The sequence below is a fragment of the Cibotium barometz genome, chromosome 45, assembly GCF_041138505.1.
Source record: "Cibotium barometz isolate CiBa-2024 chromosome 45, ASM4113850v1, whole genome shotgun sequence".
In the NCBI taxonomy this organism is placed as follows: domain Eukaryota; kingdom Viridiplantae; phylum Streptophyta; class Polypodiopsida; order Cyatheales; family Cibotiaceae; genus Cibotium; species Cibotium barometz.
The window spans coordinates 2,800,382-2,816,389 of NC_141090.1; the positions used below are offsets into that span (position 1 = coordinate 2,800,382).

At 40.3% G+C, this 16,008-nt stretch overlaps 1 protein-coding gene across 1 annotated transcript; it reads left to right on the plus strand.

Moving 5' to 3' along the window:
• Positions 1–719: 719 nt before the first annotated feature.
• Positions 720–13,429, plus strand: LOC147612318 (aspartic proteinase nepenthesin-2-like). The gene is made up of 2 exons (XM_086782884.1): positions 720–906; positions 12,069–13,429. The coding sequence occupies exons 1-2, from the start codon at positions 720–722 to the stop codon at positions 13,427–13,429; spliced, it is 1,548 nt and encodes a 515-aa protein (XP_086639010.1).
• Positions 13,430–16,008: the final 2,579 nt, after the last annotated feature.

Here is a 16,008-nt window from a genome sequence, read left to right on the forward strand (position 1 = left end):
GGTTATTAAATAAGTTTGAAGCATGGTCTCTCAAAAATGTGGAGAGGAAGAAGAATGAGGAAGCTCATGCAACACCTAAACAAAGCATTTCATAGGTGTTAAGGCTTTCTTATGTAATTCCTAGACCTTAGTCAAAGGGCTTGGGAGTTAGTTACGTGTGGATGTACCCTTTGGGAACTGAACCGAGTAAATATTACCCTGACAGTTATATCTAGGGGAAAGAGAATGGAACGTTGATTCAGATCGCTAATAAATGAGGAGAAGATCTGTTATGTCTTTGCGCAGTGTTTTATTATGTCTTTCTTGATGTTTGTGCAATCATTATGCTGTCACGATGCTTTGAGTGTTATTGAGTGATGTATTATTTATTAATGCCTTGTACAGAACCTTTTAGAGGGCCATGTACACATTGGCGATCCTGCGGGTTCGAATGCCCTGAGTTCTGGAAGGATATGACATATTCAGAGAACCGCTAGCCTTGGATTCCTGAAGATAATTCGGGGAATTCAAGACGATATTATACAAGGTTAAGGGCCAGAGATGCTGATGCTACTTTAACAAGCAGGAATGATGACAAAGAAGGTGATGATTATGATTCAAATCAAATCAAAGTCGAAATCAGATTCAAGAGGCGAAATCAGAGGCGAAATAAGATTCAGGAGGCGAAATCAAAGGCGAAATCAGATTCAAGAGGCAAAATTAGGTTGACATAATCAGTTATGGTTCTTGGAAGTCAGATACTGAATGATTGCTCTGATCTTGTAGCAGCAGACTATTCAGAACTTGCAGGTGGAGCAGAATCAAAATCTGTAAGTGTAGCAGAATCAGAATCTGCATATCCTTGGATGGGATGGTGGAATTCCTCATTCAAAGTGCTACTTCACATTGGAGGTTGGCGTGTTCCAAGTAAGCCATCATTCAGATTTTGCAATAAACACCTCAAATTCTGATTTTAGAAAGTTTTTAGCAATGTTTGAGCACCTATTTGTCATGAGTGGGGTGGATCTCGGTATAGCACCGCAGCTCTCCATTCCAAGCATACATATGGGCTCTATTTGGTGTGGTGCATTGAATATGAGAGCTCACATAGCTATCTAATTTCTAACTTCAAATATGGGTCAAAAGAAGAAGAAGAAGTGCTCTATTTGTTTGAAGCATGAGCATTGCACGAAGGAGTGTCCATACATTTGTGAGGAGTGTTGCATGGTAGATGATTGCAAGAAGTTTTGCATGATTGATCTATGCACAAAATTTGACAAAATCATCAAGCATTTTCATAAAGCATCATCATGTGAGAAGATGAAGAGAGCTAGAGAGAAGCTAGATGTATTTGAAGGAGTGTTGGAAGATGCATATGAGTATCATAGGGATCATGAGGGTAGAAGATGTAGATCTTGTTCTAGCAAGAAGAGGGTGAAAAAGTTGGAGAAAGCATGTGAGAAATATGAGGGTGAATCAAGTGATGATGATGAATGGTTTAGCTACCAAATGGAGATGCCAGTGATTGGAGTGAAGGGAGTACAAATGGGTGAGAGCCAAGAGAGCCAACAAAACCCAAAAGATACCCCTAGCCCAACATTAGAGCTAGCTCATAGAGTAGTTAAAGATTATCCATCAAAAGAAGTGATGAGAATGATGTCATGGTGTATTAGAGTTTGCATTTCTTGTGCGATTTGTGATGCATTGCAACATAGCAATAAATCCCAAAAAGATGATGTTTAATTGCATAATAAGCATGTTTGTGATGGAGATGGAATGGAAAGGATGGAGCCTAGAGGCATAATTGAGGATCTAGAGAGCCAAAGAAGCCAAATAGAGTCCCAAGATGGCCCTACACTCACATCTAACACTACCCATCACAATAAAATGGTTGATGAAAATTGTGATGAGGTGATTGAGAAATTCTTACTTTTTCTTGATGATGTGGATGATTATGATGTGCATAATTCTTGCATTTTTCATGATGAGCTGATTGATGTTGAGTTATTATTGTATGATGGGGTATGTTTACCTATCCATGCAATTGACATTTATGATGAGCATGATGGGGCTTTAAAGCTTATCCATGCTAAGGAGAGGTGTGAAGATGGTGGAGAATTTAATAGATTTGAATGCCATGATGAAGATAAGTGGTCACATTGTCCATTAATCTTCAAGAACATTGAAGAAATTCAGCAGCAGGGAGCAATCAGTAAAAGACAGGAATGTTTTCCTGAAAGTCAGGTATTTCACCAAATGGTGCAACTCATATTAGATAATCCATTGGATGTTTAAATTGACCATCGACAAATGCAGGAGAGGCAAATTTCTGCACAACCTGAAGTTGGAGCAACTCAGTTTCAATGTTTACTGAATCATATTTTCAGATCTGTGTTTATTTTTGGAGTTCATTTCAAATCTGAATGGTGTGTGACTTTCATTGAAGCAAAATACATACTCAAATTGGATCAGATATGGAAGAAAATGAATCTGATTGAAATAGGAGCAGTCGGGGGTTCTCAACAAAGTCATGGGAATTTACAGCTGCAAAGAGATCACTCTTTGTGTGATCATAATGAAGGTGTAGAAGATGAAAGGAATCAGATTTTAGTGCAATATAATGTTGTTGTAATCATATTTCAGGGATCAGAGATTTTCCTTTGTTCAATAACAGTTCAAACAGATCAAAAAATGATAAAATCCAGTCAAGAAGGAGTGAAGATTAATGAAGATGTAAGGATTTGTAAACAGAAAGTAATCAACAGAAGTCAAATAAAATAGGAAATGGAAGAAGTGGTGGAGAATATGATTTCAAATCAAGATCTAATTTCAAAACACTCATTTTCAACAGTTTATGAATCCAAAATCCAAGCTGACAGAAGAGAAGTGTTTATTCAGTTTGTGTTTCATGGAGACAATGATCAGAATACAATAAAAGTTGCAGATTTGAAGAAAAACTCATTCAAATGCAGGTCAATTTTTCCTGTCAAGAGGGCAGAGCTTCAAACTATTTGGAAATCATGTTTTCCAGCTTTATGGGGATCAGATTATGTCATAGGAGCAATCAAATCAAATCAAAATTCTGTCAATAAAGTTTTTGCAAAGACAAGATTGAATCAAATTGTTGTTGAGATTTTTAATCTGATTTTAAAGAATGATCAGAAAATTCAGTTTCAGGTTTTGGGAGTGTTATTCCAATTCATAATATCAGGGATATACAATCAGATTTCAAAAAACAAAATTTTTCAGATTTCAAGAATTCTGACTTATGCAAAAATTCAGAAGCTTCAATATGACATCATGTTGGGAGTGGTCTCTCAGATCAGATTAACAGGAGTATGTGATCAGATTTTGAAAAATCTAAATTTTCAAAAGACAGATGGATTTGCAATTTTAGGAGATTTTCTAATTTCAGATTTTCAGAAAGAGATTACAGATTTTCAAGTTGCAGAATCTGAAAAACAGCTTTCAGAGAATCAGATTATTGCAGATTTTCATAATTCAGAATTTCAGATTTCAAATCAGAATTTTTAGAATGCAAATTTCTTGAAGCATATTTTTGATTTACTGAATCAGTTTTTGAAGCCAAAGATGTATGCAATGGTTTCAATTAACCAATTATTCATGATGATAATGATTCTAACTTGTTTTCGTACATTGGAGTGCCATTTTTGGTACATGTTGAAGATGTTGGAGGATCTTCATCAAGATATGTTGCAGATGCTGAAGAGTCGTGCAGATTCTTATGTCCTATTTCATGTTCTTGGAGTATGGATATCCTTATTCATCTATGGTTCTTCATTTTTAACTTGTATGAAGCCATATGAATGTATTCTAAATTTGCAGAAATCAGATTTTGCTGATCAGGGATTGATGGGTTCAGGTCAAATTCTTGGGAAAAATTTAGCCACCAGCTTGTGCCAAGTGTTAAGGCTTTCTTATGTAATTCCTAGACCTTAGTCAAAGGGCTTGGGGGTTAGTCACGTGTGGAGGTACCCTTTGGGATCTGAACCGAGTTGTATCTAAGGGAAAGAGAATGGAACGTTGATTCTGATCGCTAATGAATGAAGGAGAAGATCTGCTATGTCTTTGCGCAGTGTTTTATTATGTCCTTCTTGATGTTTGTGCAATCATTATGCTGTCACGATGAATCAGAGTCTGCACTCTGATGTGCTCTGAGTGGTGTTGAGTGATGTATTATTCATTAATGCCTTGTACAGAACCTTTTAGAGGGCCATGTACAATAGGTGTTTATTGTAAAGGCCAACCTTCCTTTGTATTTAGGAAGGGAAAGCTTAGAGCATGAAGATCATTTTCTCTTGACATGACATTTTCAAGAGAAATTGGAGAAATCCAAGAAATATGTTTCTTTCAAGAGAGTAACAAAATGCATATTGATCAATGATGTCTTGTATATAAAGGTTGCAAACTTGGTACTAAGAAGGGTACCATGGAGAAAGGAAATATACAGGATCCTTGAATCTAACCATGAGGGAGCATGTGGTGGCCATTATGCTACGAAAATAACTTTGCATAAAGTGTTTTTAAACGGTTATGTTTGGCCTAGCATCCAAAAAGATGTGTCACATTGGTGTAGGTCTTGCATACAATGTCAACAGTTGGGCAAAAGGGTGTTAAAGTATGAGCTCAGGCATACATTTTTTTCTTTTAATGTTTTTTAAATATGGGGTATTGATGTAGTGGGACCTTTTTCCATGACATCTAGAGGAAAGTGTTATAGTCTTACTACTATGTATTATCTTTGAAAATGGGTGGAAGCGTGAGCTGTGAAGTAGGTTGAAACCCAAGAAGTAGCTAAATTTGTGTATAAAGACATCTTTTGCTGTAAGTTTAGTGTGCTTTTGGAGCTTCTCTCAAATAACGGACTAGGATTTAGAGGAGATCTCATGACCCACTTGTGTGCTAGGTTGATAATTTAACATAAGTACACTATACCTTACCACCCTTAGTGTAATGGAATGAATGAAAGACTCAATGGTGAACTTATGAAGATGTTAGCTAACATGATGGAAGGATATGGTAAACCTGGGGACTTAGAGTTTCCTAGTGTTGTATGGGCTTATAGGGCTGCAATCAAAGAGAGAACAAAATTTTCTCCTTTCCATTTGGTTTTTGGAAAGGAGGCTTTGATATTTGTAGAAGTGGAGATACCAACTATAATGGTACTAATGAAGCATGAAGAACTATACCTTTCAAGCAAAGTTTTAGATCAAGTGGGAAGGACCATTTTCTATGATAGAAAATTTCAAAAATGGAACCTAGGGCCCAGGTTGTTGCAAATGAAGACCATTCTCAACAAGAAGAAGAAGGAAACTTTGGCATATGTGATTTATTCTTTGCTTCTTGAGCATGAATGATCTAATAGTTTGGGGAGAGGGCAAAGTATTTGAGGCTGAAAAAACAAACCAAAAAAACATGTATATATGTATAGAACCCTACTGTTTTTATGTTAAGCAGTGATGGTTGGCTTGTATCTGGAGTAGGTGTTATAGCATGTTTGTTCTTCAATGTAGAGGGGGTTGTACCTTGAAATGCATCAATATATTTTGTAATTTTATAGCATTGTGCTTGATGCATTGTGTGGGTGAATATCACAGCTCAAGAAATGATGATGTACCTTGCCAAGGGCTCCCTATGGTTGGTGTGATTTGTGCCTCCAATGGTAGTAGCAGTTTGGTAATAATACCTAGCGATAGAAAATTTTCGTAATAGAAGATTGGGTGCAATGGCTCAATGCTTTGGGAATTTGTCAATACATAGGTTTTTATTTGATTCCTTCAGATATGATAAGACTTTAATGATGGCCAAGGTTGGGTAGCATAAAGATATGATCAACATTCTTATTGCCCAATGGTGGTAGCCGGGTAGCTTGTTTCACAGTGCATTGAACAAAAGGTCTTAAGGGTTTTGACTAAGGTGTTTTACACCTTAGTGGCCACAATTGAAGAAAAGCGCATCAAGGGTGACTGGAGCCAGACAGAGTGGGCGGAGGAGCTGGTGCCTAGAACCACTGGGAAGAAGCGAACGAGATGTTTTTAGCAAGTGCATGGAAGCAGCACGAGGAGGATTTAGTCACCATCTGAGAAAGTATGGCAAGCATGTGAAGAAGCCGGTGCAGTTGGCAACGCAAATAGCGAGGGACGGAGCCAGTTAGCCCCAAAAGAAGCTCGATTGTGGAAAGGAGACGAAAAGACATCGACCCAGTCCTCTTAGAACAGCCTCGAGTTTAGAGCACTATAAAAAGACACGGTCAGATAATAATAAAAACTTTTGGTCGTGAACAGGCTGCTGTGTTCACTGAAAGTTTTTTTAAAGGTATTTCGGAGAATGTGAGTGAGCATATCTCATTGCAAGGGTGAAAGGCAGCTAGGTTTTCAACTCCAAATCCATGACTGGAGCTTGTGAGACCATGAAGGAGTGAAGCGTTGAGAATGCTACAGAATGAAGGACCGGTGCATAGGTTGAAATTATTGCCTGCTGCTCATTCTAAAGTTTTTTACTCGAGCTTGGTAGAGGTACGGGATGCTATTTGGCCGAAGGTGATGATTTTTTCAAGCAAGTTTCACTGAGGGTTAGTTGGTGAGGGTCATGATGCTGCTATAAGAAGAAGGTGGACGGGTCCAGTTATGTCAATATGGTCGAGTTTATCAAGCCGCCTATTGATACAAACTTAAGGCCGTGGTGTTTTGAGCTTCTCACACTCATAACTATCAGGAAGTCATATCAACTCAAGGATCCACTTATTATGTGTTTTAGGTGATACTATAAGCATGGTCGTCGTGAACATGGTTATTTCATGGTGTTGAGTTGTGATGTGCTGGGTGGTGTTGTGAGAGTGCCTTATCTTTGTGTATCCACACTAATAGTCATCATGTTGAGCCTTGTTTTGGGTTAGTAAGCCAAGGTCAATACAAGGAGTCAAGGGTTTAACAAAAATTGGAGTTTATGTTGAGGATGAAGGTGTGGGTTCCTTAAGAGGTTGTGTTGTAAATGTGTTCCTAGCAAGGATTTAATATTCACGTGATCACAAGATTTTTTTGTGATAATAACACATGTGAACAAGTTATTCACATGTTCTCATGTTACCGTTCACAAAATAACAGGTCACTTGCCATTTGGGAACCCTTTAAAAGCTTGGCTACACATGGGAATAAGCTATTCACATGTCATCATGTTACCATCTTCACATAATAGCACGTCAGTGGCCACCTAAGAAGAGTTTTTATGCCCAACAAAGATAATTTTTTAAGGCCCTTCTGAAAGCTTTATGAATATAACATGTGATCACAAGTTTTTTTGTGTTATTAACATATGTTATTAACATGTTCACATGTTTTCGTTTACGTCAGTGAAATCCCTGGTTCCTAGTGTGGTAGTGAAGGTATAAGGGTAAGTTTGCATCTAAGTTAGAGTCACTTTCTAATGAATTTCCCCAACTTGTAGCTACCAAAGTCTTATATATTGTAGAGGTGTGTGGGGGTGGCCAAATGATTATCATCACCATTATGTCTCTTGTGCTAGAACCATGGATACAACACATCTCAACTATGGGTTTTTCACTAAACATCATAGGTTCTTTCCGCACTGACTATAAATGGTTCATCTTACTCCAACTACCACCACGATTGTGTAATATACATATTGCTCGAGATTTACCAAAATGGGTAATTGATGTAGAAATAGTGGAAGAAGAAGATGTGAATAGTAACTAATTTTATATGGGCATCTTGTATCTTTCAGTAAAGCAAAATCATGTATCAATTTTGTGGACATATCTAGTAGTAGTTTTTTGTATAAATGAGAGATTCCCTAACCTTGTTGATCGGTTCTTTTAGGATTGGATTTAAATGAAGATGATGAATTTCCTTTGAAATAAGAGATCGAGGATTCGACAAAGGGTAAAGGAAATTGTAAATGAAAAGTGGGTTATTCCTTCACCATATTTTGGGTACACAAGCAAGGACTAGATACAGTGCATCTAGGATGCAAGGGAGAAAAAAGAATGGAAACAATAGAAATCATCCCACCACTTACAAATGGAGAAGTTTGGCTCAAGGCATTAAGGGTCAGGTGGGACTTGAAATGTGTGCTCCACTTGTGCAACTAGGAGGCAACTATCTCCTGACTTCTTTTCCCTTTATCCCCTACGTAGGGATCTAGGGTAAAACATGGTTCCACTAATGTTGTCTCAAACCCCCCAGGTAATTGATTTTTTATAAGACCAATTCAACAAAAGGAGGGGGAAGGGGGAATATGATCATGGATTTCCATTCAAGGGACCTCTTTATGTGAGAGGACCTTCTTAATTGTTCTTTTGATGCCTTATTTCTGGACATTATTTGCATTACAAACTTGAAAGAGAAAGCCACTCTACATGATAAAAAAAATTCCTAGGCTAATTGTGGATGTTCTCCATCTTAGGTACATAACTTCCAAGTAGATACATCCATCCACTATTGATGTCCTGTAATGGTGGTGGGAGGCAGTGTCCATGATTGAGGAGAACTTCCCACCAAGATTTACACCAACTACTCAACTACTCTCATGGTTCACTTAATAGATAAATTGTCCATGTGTGGTCTTGTGTATGGCTTATGGATGTTCTTCCTTAAAGACCTTGAAGGATTTTTTAAAGAAAAGAAAAAAAGCCAAAGTAAGCATGGCAAAGGAGTGGTTAGTGAAAGAAGCATGCATCCATATTTTAGAGTATCTCTCATGTGGATCCCACTACATTTATGGAGCCCTGAGGATGATGAGCAGATGGGGTCGCATGTACCATAAGAGAAAGGAGAATGCATAGGATAATGATGAAGTAGGTGAATACGTTTTGAATTCTCAATGGTGAAGTTATGAAGACGTGGGAGAAAGTATGAGAGAAGAGAATTTAGGATGCATTGAAGATGATTGCCATTTCCACCTAACCTTGCATCACTTACAAAAGATTATAGCATTGAATGGCCTGATGAAGAAATAGAGAAGATAGAAAAATATGGAGCCTGGTGCTGACACAAAAGGAATATGAGTATAAAAGAAGGTGCGAGACTCAAGTAAGGGTGTCTCTATATCTCTTAACTAACCCAAATAGAATCACATTATATGGTGATTCATTTTCGTATATTTAATTTGTTTAGTGTTAGTGAAAGTATAAAGTTTACAATGCCATGCAGTTTGTGAGCAAGCACTTTCGCAGTCAACATATAGATATAAAGAGAAATACATATAATTGTGGAGTTATGACAATTTTTTAGCAAGAGACTGAAGCAATGCTTGATTATTGTCCTGAAACAACCATGAAAAAGACTCGAAATGGATTTACAAAACGATCGTACAAAGTTTTGGCAAATAGAGAGACACACTTGTGTTACCTCAACATTGTGAACAAATAAAATCTAGCCAGATTAAGTATTTTATTTAGTGTGCTACCTTTTATTATATAGTTTTTTGTGCATGTTTAATTAACACCTTACGTACCACCATTTTCCCATTGGACAACCAAGTTTCGATAATGCAGTATTCATGGAATAGTTCAATGGTGGCCTGCTGTGGGAAAATTTAAGTCTTTGTGGAGTGTCGAGTCTCCACTCATTGTTTGAAACCCTTGAAGTGATCAAGGGTATCGAATTTATTACAAAGGCAGGTTGGTGAAGTTGTAAATAAAGGTGGTGAAATAATGGGATTTGGTGAGGGGGATGGTGCTCATGGACCCACAGAGGTTGGGTATTGTTTGCTTTACCATAAATGCAACCATCATAGAGGTCAAAAAGAATGAGTGACATCCTAGTAGCCATATTATGATAATGCATGGACTTGAGAACCTAATGGCTTGGATGGCCAAGCCAATAATTCCATCTGAGTCTTAAGATGAGGAGTAGTAGGACCAACTATTGTAAGTGCTTGAAAAGGAGTACAAGTAAGACCAATTAGTGGGTATAGGTAGCCTCTTTCAAGGTACCTTATGTACCACCATTTTACCAATGGACAACTAGAATTTGATAATGTTGTATAGATGGAATAATTAAATGGTGGGCCCATTTACTGTGAGGTCACTTTGACAGAGAGAGCGTATGTCGTTTGAGACTCGAGACAAAGTAAGCTCCGGTGTGATGTGAGTAAGTTCATTGTCCCGGGGCGGAGAAGTATTTGGATGTGAGTACATTGATTGTCAGGACGATGAAATTAAGTGTACCCAAATCCTTCAGCAAATGTGACATTGTCTTCACCTAAATGAACAACTAGGGGTTTTGGAAGTGGAGTATAATTAGAAAGACAATTATAGATGAATCTAACATGATGGGTAGCACCCATATCAATGCACCACTTATTAGTGGGGGTAGAAAGATTATGATATAGCTAAGAGTCATGACAAATAGCTTAAGTGGAGCACAGTGATCTTGTGTTGAGGGTGGATCAACTATGGATGCTACCCAAGGTTGAAATTGACATGACATTTTGTGCAGCAATCCTTCTCAAGGTGGCCTTGGCATTTATAAAATAATAGCAATAAACATTCCCATTGAAGGCAAAGAATTGGAAGATAGAACCAAATTGTTATAGTCAAGTGAATTGTGGTCGCGAGCGACTGCTTGTATTTCTACTCAATGACATCCTCTTGAAGGATCTTTGCAACAACTAGTGTTTGAAGTTGCAAGCGGGCCACATATGACAATATAGTGATGAAGGCTCTCTAAGTAGATGGGAGAGAAGCCAAAAGCAGCATTGCTTCAGAGTCTCTAGTATGGAACGACCAGAGATGGAGGCCATCTAGATGACACTACCACTAGTGCAAGAATTGGATAGTGAACTGATTGGCCTTCATTCAACTTGCAGTCGACCAAGTGTTTCAAAAGAGTCATTTGAGACACCAAATTGGCGTGCTTATATGTTGAGCGAAGCACATCCCAGATAGTCTGTGAGATGGTGAGTCCTAGTCATTAGGACCCGATGATCAACCAAGGTGAAGGATGAGATTCATCCTTGTTGCAGCAACATCATGTTGTTTTGCCAATTTGCTTGAGTGCCAGGATCCGTGTTACTTGGATCACGTTCAGATCCATCAACTATTGGCCAAAGAGCAGCATGCTTGAGCATAAGCTCCATGCAAACGTGCCAGGCCAGATAGTTTGCACCAGTTAGTTTGTCAAGCATGTAGGTGAGATTAGAAGCACGTGCCTATGCAGCAAGTGCATCAACATGGGCGGGATTGTGGTTAACAAGAAGCTGCTCAGGAGACACCATTGACGAGAGTGTCCGAATCACCTAAACAAAGGGGTGTTCAAGGCAAAGATGGAGAGAGAAGAAACAGATCCGTGTTACTTGGATCACGTTCAGATCCATCAACTACTGGCCAAAGAGCGGCATGCTTGAGCATAAGCTCCATGCAAACGTGCCAGGCTAGATAGTTTGCACCAATTAGTTTGTCAAGCATGTAGGTGAGATTAGAAGCACGTGCCTATGCTATGCAGCAAGTGCATCAACATGGGCGGGATTGTGGTTAACAAGAAGCTGCTTAGGAGATACCATTGACGAGAGTGTCCAAATCACCTAATCAAAGGGGTGTTCAAGGCAAAGATGGAGAGAGAAGAAAGAGACAAAGCCTATGTTTCTATCTAGATACCATGTGAAACTTAAGCTTGGCATAAGAATAGAGTGTGATGTGCTTGTAGACACGATGATGTAAACAAGAAGTATATTCCAAGAAGCCAAACGATTGTATTCATGCAAAGTTGGTATGAGCCTATTACGATTGAAACCATCTAGTTAGTTAGTAGGAACTTTACACGTTACGGTGTAGGTTCATTCAACTAAGGTTAAACTACCTATAGTTACTAATGCGTAACCTTTCACACTTGGTCATGCCAAAAAAAGAAAAAAGGGAGTCTTGCAATCGAATATCGCAGCTAGTGTGCAACTACAGACCGACTACTCCACCCAGCTATGGTTAAAAGCGCGCTCCAGAAAAATGAAACCCACCCAGATCATCGGCCCTCAATTTATTAGTTTCCTGTCGACCATGCCGCATCTTTGGAAGTGTTATATCTTGATGCAGCTTGCATTTGTATTTCTCTCAGGCAGAGTACTTGGAACTCGTGATGTGGGACGGCGCGGAAGTGTTCGTGCGGCTGTAACGAACAAGACGAGCAATGGGACTATGTTGGCCCTTTTCCACCGTGACTCCGCAGCCTCGCCTTTCCTTCCAAAACGTACCACAGATCAGCAGCTTCTGCAAGCCAGGTTCCAGCGAGACGCCGCACGCGTTTCCTTCATTAACCGCGTTTACGTCAACAATATGACCAATTTTACGGCAGCAGATGAGCAAGGCTTATCGGTGGGTCCGCGGCGCCATGCGGCGCACACGGACACCGTGATGCTAGTTGGCCATGGCAACTATTACACCACCTTGGAAGTGGGCACTCCTCGCAGGAGCCTGCACTTCAGCATAGACACAGGGAGCGATCTCACTTGGATGCAGTGTCGCCCGTGCGACAAGTGCTACCCACAGGACGACGCTATCTTCGACCCTAGGTTGTCCAGCTCCTACAAGCCGGTGCCTTGCTTGTCTAATGCCTGCAGGTCGCTTCCCGAGAACTCCCGCGCCTGCGCAAAGGACATCTGCCAGTTTGAGGTGGCGTACGAGGACCAGACCCTCGTAGATGGAAGCATGGCCTGGGAGAGGATTGAGTTCGGTGGTTCGTGGGTGGTTCCGGAGCTGCCCATGGGATGCAGTCACTCTATCGACTCAGAGACGCAGGATGGCAAGGTGGCGGGCGTGCTGGGTCTAGGCATGGGGCGCCTCTCCCTCGCGGCCATGTTCCTCTCTCGCTTCTCCTACTGCCTGCCCGGCCCGTCTTCCAAAGCTCCTGGTTACCTCATGCTCGACGGTAGTCCCACCAACTCTGGTGCAACCTCCTCCTTCGGCTACTACTACAACTTCGCCCAGCCAACTTTCTACTACGTGCCCTTGGTGGGACTTACCGTCGCCGACCGCCGCCTCGACATCTCTCCCTCCATCTTCGCCATCGCCCGCGACGGCCAAGGAGGCGTCGTTCTTGACTCTGGAACAGAATTCACGCGCCTCCCGTCTTCCGCCTACACCGCCCTACGCGATGCTATCCGGGAGCGTATGTCGCCTAAGTACCGTCTTTTATCGGTCAGCTCTAAGTCCACTTTGGATACCTGTTATTACCTGCCCTCCGGCCTCGACGCCGCCTCTGTACCTCCTGTGCATTTTCACTTCGAGAACGGTGCCATAGTCTCGCTCTACAAGCGCAACATACTTGTGTCCCTCAGCTCACGAACCTACTGCCTCGCCTTCACGTCAGCCGGGCGACAATTCACGGACTACATCATCGGCAGCCATCAACAGAGAGGGTTCGGTGTCACCGTAGACCTAGCGGCAAAACGCATTGGGTTTGCTTCCGGGCACTGCTAAACTAACTTTCACAAGTGCAGACTCGCGCAAGAAGCTGGGAAAGCAACATCTATCGAGTATAGCCTTCAATACGTTGTACGTCAGAACATTTATAGGAAAACCTTCTCGTTATAATTGGAAGAGGAAATTGACCATTTTTGAGAAGGCATTTCTTTGTAAATTTTATAAAATATAACCTGAAAATTTTGAAGAGGATTCTTCTCTTTCTCCCACAAATTTGATGAAGTTCTAAGCTATGTCGAACCTACTTTTTCCCAAACCTTGACATCCATATAGAATCGAATCGTCTCACCTGGAACATGTTTGAATATACCCACTCTCCTTAAAGTGATTGAACCCACACTCCGTAAGTGGAAGTATTGTGATGTACTTTTAATATCCACTCTGAACACTTAGTAAAAATACAGCTCTCATCCACACTCCAGAAAAAAAAAACTAGTATATATTTGTAAAGTACTCTTTCAAGTGGTAAAACTGACAAATCGTACTTTCTATTAGAACATTACATTTATTAAATTCACAGATAATATCACTTCTACAAAATGGCAATGGATCATGCAAAAAATAGAGATCAAGTTAAAAAAATGGCAGAATAGGCAGCTTAACATGGCAGGGAGGAAGATGGTGCTGAACCATTTTATTATCCCCACAATTATCTACTTCCTGAGCTGTTGGAGACCTCCTGAACAAGATTTGAAAAGCTTCATCTCTTGTTGCAGGAACTTTCTCTGGGGAGGAGACCCGTGAGTGAAGAAAGTGGCCAAAGTGAAATGGGAATTCTGCTGCCTTCCCACTGAGCTTGGAGGGCTGGGTATCTTGGACATTGAAAATATGGCTGACAGAATGGCAGCCAAATGGATTCTGAGAGGCTTAATGTCCCCGGATGAGAATTGGGCTTGGCTTCTTAATAGGAAAAACCATCTGTTTGCTCTTAAAGGTCATTACAGATGGAAACAGCTCCCTTTTCTAACCATTTTGGGAAGCAAATATCAGATAACCCCTAAAGGATCAGAGCTATTGATCTCTCTATGGAAGGCTTGGTTTAAAGTAAAAGCCCAGCTGATGCCATCCCCAGACTACAAGGACACGTTGGGCATCCACCCCATCGATTCCATCTGGTGACCTGCTCTTGACTTGCCTCAAGTTGATACTCAAGATGTGGAAGAGGCACTGAAGCTTCATTTAGGTGGCATTAAGACATGGAGTAACCTTTGGGACTGGGATAAGAAAACCTGGCTATCAAGGGCTGATCTCATTGCTAAGTACAACCTTTCAGATTCTCAACTGGACATTATTGGCAATAGGTTGATGCTATGGCATCGAGAAGACTGGTGGCTAATGACAATTGAAGACCCCCCTAAGCTGAAGGCTTTCCAGTGGATTAACCAAACAAGCATCTGGCCTATTCCTCCCAGGTGGAATACCCCTCCAATCCATTGTATTCTAAATCAAAGATGGAATATCCTCAAAGATAGGAGCCAGTGGTATTTCCTCTTCAAATCACTTTGGGGCATACATGTGGAACCTAAGAAAGTTTGTCTTGCTTGGCTTATCATGTACAGGGCCATTTGGACACAGAAAAAAGCTCTAGTCTTTGGCAAGGGAAATGGATCATGTGCCAGATGCCTCAAAGAAGAAGATGATGTTCACATTTTTCTACTGTGCCCTAACATAGAACCAATGGTAAAGAAACTCAATGAGTATGTGGCCAGTTGGGGGAAAACTTGCTTATCCTGGAAGCATCTGCTCATTGGGGAAACCATAGGTTGCTCTACTGAACTATGGACAGTATTAAGAACAGAGATCCTCTGGTTCTTCTGGATTGAAAGACTAGCGGCCCTACACAACGGGGATACCCGCAATACCTGCTCCCTCAAAAGTCTCCTTATTATTGCAGGGGAGAGGTTCTACTTGAGGAAGATCACTGACATTGAGGCCAAAATTTCAAAACTGGTAGGCCCTATTGGAAGCACTCCAAAGAATGTATCAGATAAGGTCAAGATTCTTCAGCTTCAAGAGAAGAGAGAATATCTTGTAAACGTGGATCTAAGCTATGTGCTGAAGCTCCAATACCTGTAGATTCTAGGATAGAGACCCAGAGGATCATTGCTCTTTGCTGATTGCCTAGGATAGTGAGAAATCTCGGCCTGAAATTGGCTATGTGATTCCAGCCCGACTTTTGTAACTTGTCTCGTTTTTCTTCAATAATAAAAATGCCTTTATTGAAAAAAAAAAAAAAAGAGCAACAAACAATCATAAATCTTTTTTGATGTGATACTTGTCAAGAATAATTTATATTTGTCTTTACTTGGAAAAATGATATGTCTTGATCAACGAAAAAAATAGGGGCTAATCTTCACCAATTGGCCTTTTTTTTGCAAAAAAAAATCGCCTGGTACCCTTAAAACATTATGCAAATTTGAATAGTTTTTGAAACTATTTGCCTAATTTTTGACATTTTAAGGCATTTGTTGAAAATGTTCGTCCCATTTTCTATAATTTTAGATTTATATAGGAGATATAATTGCCAACCCACCTACACTTATATATTCATGGAGGCATCTTATTTTTTATCTTGA

Excerpts from the sequence above, each read along its gene's own strand:
- LOC147612318 (XM_086782884.1), top strand. The coding sequence starts at position 720 with ATGGTTCTTGGAAGTCAGATACTGAATGATTGCTCTGATCTTGTAGCA. Across the intron at positions 907-12,068 it reads TGGAGGTTGGCGTGTTCCAA|GCAGAGTACTTGGAACTCGT; the intron begins GTAAGCCATCAT and ends TATTTCTCTCAG.